We start from the raw sequence: 6,847 nt of genomic DNA on the forward strand, positions 1-6,847 counted from the left end.
GGGTGACCACAGAGAAAGGGAGCGACCTTCAGCTCTGCTTACAGTCAAGCGCAGGGCACTGCTGACTGCTGGTAACCCAAGAGGTTATTTTAGGGAGAAATTGGGAAAAATATGCCTGAAAATATTCAAATCAATGCAGGGAAAGGTCGCCCATCGGCTGCCGGTTTTAAACGCCGAGCAGGCTGTGGTATGTGAGTCACTCTCGGAAAGCGCTCGCAGGGGAGGGGTGGTGGCTGAAGGGACAGCAAGGTCACAGCCTGCTGCAGCGGGACCCGCTGCCGGCGCTCCCACCACTATAGGTAAAGCCAAATATTTGGGTGTTAACCACCACTGCCAGTATCAACACCCCCAAGGGAGGATGGGGGGTGGCTAGGGAAGACAGAGGAGATGGGGACTGGCAAGTAGGACCCTGACTCCACGGTTGAACCTGGGGAAGCCTTGATCGCTTGACATCTCCAGATGCAAAGAGGAGACAACCATCTCCTCTCGTGTCAGGAGAGATGTGGCAGGGACGATTCTGCGTGATACAGAGCCAGTACAACAGAGCCCAGATCTTGCCAGGTCTTTGGAGATGTACTACCAGTAATGGCGTCCCATGACTTACAGGGAACAGAAATTAGTCCTTGGGCTGAGAATCCACCATAGAAGCCAAGGCTCAGCTTGTGCAAGAAGTGACAAAGTCCCCGGTAAAGCTGAACACAGGATGAGTTCTTGGTTCCCAGTGCTGAGACCAAGAAATTCAGCTTTATTCTTTTTCACCCTTTTGAAAGAAAAGCTGCAAGAAGCACAAAGATTTCCAGCTTCTCTGTAAAACCTCCTCTGGTCTCAGGCCTTTTTCATCCTCGTGCCTCATCCCACACCCACGAGTGGCAGTGCTAGAAGGAACTCGACTGAGGGTGATGCTTTGCTTTGGCTGGTTAAGCTGCTTGATTGAAGCGATCAATAAAAATGATGTGATGTGCGGAGAACAGGACAGATACAGAGCCAGCGAGCAGAAAACCAGCCTGTCATACCCAGAGCTGGGAAGAGCCGTGTTTACCTTCTGCAAACCACAGCAGCAGTAAAATTAGTAATCGCCAATTAACATCCATTTGTCAAGGGTTTCCTGGAAGGCATAACTCTGCTCCCCCTCCCCTTCCTGCCCGCTGACAAGCACACCGGGTTGGTACGACAGCAAAGAGATATTCCAGGAAAGCAAATAGCTCGGTGCAAAAATGAGGGAGAGAAAGAGCCTGGATTTGCTGCTGCTGCTGGCTCAGCTAAAGGTGTCCAGTTCTTCACCCCCTCTTTCAAAACCACCCCGGATGAGGTGGTGCTGGGGCATCCGGACGCTGAGAAAATCACCCAAAGTCAACGTTTATCAGGACCGTGACCCAGTCGATGAAAATTAATGCCCTTGAACGCAGGGACTGGCAAAGATGGGGGGGGACACACAACAAAATGCCATGACACCTTTTGTGACAAAGCAAAGCAGCTTCCCATCACAACAGGGAAAGGCGGGTGGGATTTGTAGTATTGTTGTACCTGGCGGAAGTAGTAAAATTCACCATGGGAGCTGAATGGGCTGAGGAAGAATGCTTTGGAAAATCCCACTGCCGTTTCCAGGCAGGCAGAGCGTTCCTGCCCACGGCGGATTCCGGCGCAAACACCCTTCCTCTTTCAAGCAGGGCCAGGATTTGCATTGCCCACTACCAGCTGGGACGCCTGTTTGAGCTCCTACTGGAATGCTGGGCTTTGAAAGCTGCTTTTACTGGGACTAAAGCCCAAGATGAAGACCTCACTGCAGAGCCACCATCTTGGATAGACCCAGAACCAGGCTAGGAAGGACAGCGTGAGCCATTCCCCCTGGAGCCTCCAGCACTCACCTTTCTGCAAGATCTCCAGATGTTCCCAGAGGATATCCCCCACAAAGTCAGGCGCCAGCTCCAGGAAGCACTCCTTGCCCAGGGCGCAGAGGGCAGCTCCATTCATACAGAACTTCTGGAAATCCACTCCCTTCAAGCTGAACTCGTTCACCGCCCACATCACCCAGTCCCGCACATGCGTCTCCGTCCACTGCTGGGGATCTGCGCCGAAGGGCGGGGAGAAGAGATCCATTAACGCAGCAACCACAAGCCATTTCCCCAGGAAAACCAGACACAAACAGGGGCTCAGTGGATAGGCACTAGCACGGCTTCATCTCATATTGTCCACTGGCATCAGGGTAAAACATGGTGGGGGAACGCCCCACCTACAGGACTGTTCATATTTGCAGACAAATTTCATATGAGGAGCAAGTTTTGGATTTGTTTGGGACTTTTACCAATTCCACCAGTTCTCTCACCCTTTCTCCCACCCTTTTCTCTATTTCACTTGGTTTCTCCCTGTCATCAGCCTCTGGTAAAGGGTTCCTGTTGCTTCTCCATATAGCAGAGATGACTTGGAACTAGAAGTCCTGGAGCTGCCCTCAAAGGAGCGGGTCCCCAAAGCTGCAAGAGCAGAAGCCAGCAGGACAGACAGGCACAAGGTGTAGTTTGCAAGTGGTTTTGCCCTGAACATCCAGGTTTTTCCAGCTGAAGCTGCCGAGAAACACGGCGATGCTGCCTGAAGGGACTTATCGGATGTGGAGAAGAGCGGCCTGGCAGGAGGACACGCTCTCCATGGCCACCAAGGATGCTTGCTGGGAAGCCACGTCTTACCTTTAGGGATTCCCAGCCGCTGCTGCTCTTTGGCGAAGCCGCTGAAGGTGGCTTTCAACGCCTGAGACATCATTTCTTTGCTGCTGGGGGTTAATAAAGGCACATCGGCACATTCCATATCTGAAAGAAGAAAAACGAGAGAAAAACGGCCATGAGGATGTGGGACCGGGGAAGACACCAGGCGTCCTGGTGGTCAGAAAAACCAAGAAATCATTGTTATTTCCGAATTTTTCACATTTTAAAGAATGGCGGGGAAAAAGCAAGCTGAGAGCAGGCTTGACGAACCAGCAGAAAACCCATCGGAGGAGGCCGGCAAAACCAAGAGCTGGCAAATCCCACATTAGCACTGAGTTACATCACGCGCAGCCCGGAGTGCGGAGCGAGGCGATTCAGGGTGAGTCACTGGACAATGTGCAGCCGCCCCCATGGGAGAGCGCGAGGCCAAGCCGAGAGCCGGGCCTTGGAGTAAGTCCTGAGGAGAAGCAAAGCAAAGCTCTTCCTTTCTTTTTCTTTTATTTTTTCTAACTTGTTTGGAAGGAGGCAGATATTTGTAGCCAAAGAGTCTCACAAGCAAAAGCAACCATTTAAAAATGAGAAAAAAACTCCTCGTTGGCTCTTTTTCATATAGTTTAAGCATTCCTGAAAAACATCTTTCGCAGAGAACAACCTGCCATCTAAAAAGCACGATGTTGGGGGGTTTTATTGCAAGTGGGAACCTGGGAGTCGGGTCAATAAGGTGGGTCAATAAATGTCCACGCGTGGGTCCGTAGTGAAGGGTGAGGGTAACCTTGCCGGATGCACCCAACCCAACTCCACGGCCAAACCGAGCGATTCTTCCACCTCTGTCTTTGCACCTCCCAAGCAGACGACACACCAACCCCCTCCCTCTATTTGCAGCTCCCTCGAAGGTTCATCCCCAAAGCGTAAGTAAGATTTGCACGACTCCGCTCAGGTAGGACGAGCAAAATTCCCGACACGGAGCCTCTCGGGACCCAGTTCCTCCCCGCTTAACCCCACCACGGTGGAAATATGGGGACCTTCAAAAGCCACCAGCACACTCAGAGGCTATTTGGCAAACGACACTTCATTATTCACTGGGTTTGGCTGGAGAGGGCACAGCGAACCAAGCAGCCACCCTCGCTATCTCCGCTCCCCATCTGCAGCGTTGCGATAACACCGGGAGAAAGTGGTTCAGCGCCCCTTTCCCTTCATCCTCATGTTACAGTTTAACACTGCACTTTCTCTGCTCTGTGGTTACAGGGACCACCCAGGAATCCGCTCCCCTCTGCCGGCCGGTTAAACGGCAGTTCACTGCTCCCGGCTGCTATGGGAAGATGAGTCAGAGTTAAGCTAAGAAAACGTTTTTAACCCCGATTTTTGACACCGAATCACTCACAAAGGCCAACGTGGAGACAACCTCCTTAGGCAAGGCAAGGGGCATCCAAAACTGTGGGGTTTGGCACCAAAAAAAATCTCTGCGAAACAAGCGGGTGCCTATCACCGACCCCACCCCCGCTTCGTGTTCTGCTGCGGGATTCACGGCGTTGGGCTCACACATACCCAGCGGCGCAGTTTTTCAGTAGCGGGCGATAAGGTTTCGGTTTAGCAAGGTGAATGCTGAGCTCCGCACAAACACCACGTCAAAACAGGGAAGGCTTAAAAGCGGTTCCCAGGGAAGGGTCAGCGGAGAAGCAAATGGGCTCTTTTCAAACTGTGAAAAATAACATGAAAAGCAAAGTGCCAAAGGATGGTTTGTATTTAAACCCCAAAAATGTGCATTTCGAGGCTTCTCCTTCAAAATACACCATACTCGGCAGATTTAGGATTGAAACGTCATCTATTTTTTCTTTTTTCCTGTAGCTACTAGTTAGAATTTCTTCAGAAAACAAACCAGCCCCAAAGCCCTGAGCCCGCTAACACTTGCAGAGGCCTTATTTTAGTCAGCCGTGTCCCACATCTAGCGAGAAGCTCTCACGGGGGAAGCTGAACGTGTTGGTGGAGCTCTGCATACGTGTTTGGGGACCAGCCTCAGCCACGTGAGCCGAACCAGACGGGGAGAGACGGGTGCTTTTTCTTCTAAATTCTGTCTCTGCTGGTTCTGAGGCGCTGGATTTACTGAAATACCATTTCCTTTGGTTTTCCCCAGCTCTCCCCTTTGTTGGGTGTCAGGAGTTACACCCCAAGGAGGAGAACCAAAGCCCTGGTGATGTCCTCCAGCACCCGTGGACGAGTCCTTCGTCTTCAGTCTGCGATGCCTAAAGGCCAGAATTTCGGTAACGACAGCGAGCCAGGCTTAGCTCCCCCGGTTTCAGCTTTCACTGCCATCTGAAACCTGTTTCCAAGATTTTAATCGAATCTTGCACAAATCAAATGCCTCCTCTTGTGTACCTCCTGTTGGCCACAACGTCCACCCACGCGTCCGCAGGCTCTGAAGAGACACACGGGAGGGAGCGTTCACCCTGCCCCAAACCTAAGCTCCGTTGCAAAATTTTCAGGGGTTTCACACAAAAAACGAGCGCGGGGGCCCCGGCCACCGTGGCGTTGAGCCCCAGCCTGGGTTTGCTGTCTCGTGGTGGCTGCCACGTGCAGCTTGGATGGCATGTCCTCCTCCTGCTGCCGCTGCGCTGACAGGGAGCTGCGTTTGATTTTCCTCCTGGGAGACCAGGCAGGGTGTTCTGGTTTGATTTTTAAATACTAACAGGAGCTGCAGTCACTCTGGGAAGTTATGTCACCAGCATCTCCAGCATCTGTGGAGCAGAGATAAGTAACATGGCCTTGCACGGAGGGAAGGCAAAGAGGGACAAGGATTCATCTAGTGGCTTTCCAAAGCAAGGAGGGGTCTAGGAGTTCACTTTGCGACCCCGAAGGCTTCTCAAAACCTTCTCTCTGTTTTTCCTCCAGCTCCCTGACATCCCCGGGGACAGGATTTCAGAAAGACAAGAGGATAACAACAACCCGCTATGGGGGATCTGCCCCAAACCCACCACCCCTCTTGCAGGAGGTGTTGCACCAGACGTGGAGCCTGGGAGAAAAGCAGCCAGCGACGAGGCCAAGATCACCGAGTTCATCTCCCAGCCAGATTCCCACTCTGCCCTCACCAGGCCCCGCATGTATAAACTATTTCTACACATCTCATCTTTTGAAAGGACAACGATTTACAAACTTCAGGGATTTTGACCTTAAAACGCAGGAGGTTCTGCTGCACGCCAAAGCATTAGCATCTGATTGCGTAAGCAAAATAAATGGCAGTAAAGGCAAAAAAAAAAACCTATAAAACCCAAAAAAATCAGATGCTTTGAGCAGGAGAATGAGAGCAAAGTCATTTTTCGTCCCCGTTTCCACTCGGGGTCAACGCCTCTTTAAAGGTCCCCTCAGCCGCTCACTTTTTTTCCATCAAAGTGTGTCCTTGCCTGGTCCCCGCTCGTTACCCAGTAGCCTATGTGGCAAATGGATGTAAGGCAGGTCAGAGTGGCGCCAGCTGACCCGGTGGCCTCCCCCTGCCCTCGCTCTGATGGATGGACACCAAGGTCAGGAACCCAATGCACTGTTGTCTCAGGTAAAAGCCTGCTCCTCTGCCCAGCCTCCTCATCCTCCCCTTCCCTGGCCTGAGGCTAACCCTTCCGTGTGCTGATACCGTGAGGATTTGGGGCTCTTGGGTGGCTTGGAAGAGGCATGGGGACAAGTCTGGGAGAAGACACGTGTTGGTTTCAAACAAGACCATTTGCAGAGTCCAGAAAAATCATCTCTGTGACTGTGTGTCCAAGGGCTGCAGGAGTTTGTGCCTGTCTCCCTTTGAGCCCCCCACGCATGATGGCCACCAGCTGCCCCACCTCGACATGTCCATGGTCCAGGACATCCCCCCATCCTGGTGTCTGATGGAGCAGGAGCTGTTTCTCAGTGGCTCCACAAGGAGGGACATGAGTTTGCTCTCCTACCCTCTTCCCAGGCACCCACGGTGAGCCCGTGACCACCGAGCCCCAAGACTCCCCATCTCCAGCCCACACCAAGTCCAAGCTTGTCCCCCCGCTGCGCCAAGCCACCTCTATCCCAGCCTTCACGAGAACCAAAACCAGGGCAGGGTTAGCGATGGGGGAAGCTGAAACAACAGATTATTTCCCAATGTCCCCCAGCTGAAAGGGTTCAGCCGCCTCGAAACCTTTCTCAGGAGC

The 6,847-nt window shown here is 52.5% G+C and overlaps 1 protein-coding gene across 1 annotated transcript in view; it reads right to left on the minus strand.

The window, feature by feature from the left end:
• ETS1 (v-ets avian erythroblastosis virus E26 oncogene homolog 1) overlaps positions 1 to 6,847 on the minus strand; it is a gene marked incomplete at its 5' end in the record, with an annotated part of 24,718 nt that overhangs the window by 14,858 nt on the left and 3,013 nt on the right. Inside the window, 2 exons of the mRNA XM_010142818.1 lie at positions 1,866 to 2,066; positions 2,679 to 2,798. Coding sequence (XP_010141120.1) covers positions 1,866 to 2,066; positions 2,679 to 2,798 — 321 coding nt within the window. The remainder of the gene's footprint in view (positions 1 to 1,865; positions 2,067 to 2,678; positions 2,799 to 6,847) is intronic.

Source organism: Buceros rhinoceros, unplaced genomic scaffold (assembly GCF_000710305.1).
Source record: "Buceros rhinoceros silvestris isolate BGI_N320 unplaced genomic scaffold, ASM71030v1 scaffold13379, whole genome shotgun sequence".
NCBI classification, from domain to species: domain Eukaryota; kingdom Metazoa; phylum Chordata; class Aves; order Bucerotiformes; family Bucerotidae; genus Buceros; species Buceros rhinoceros.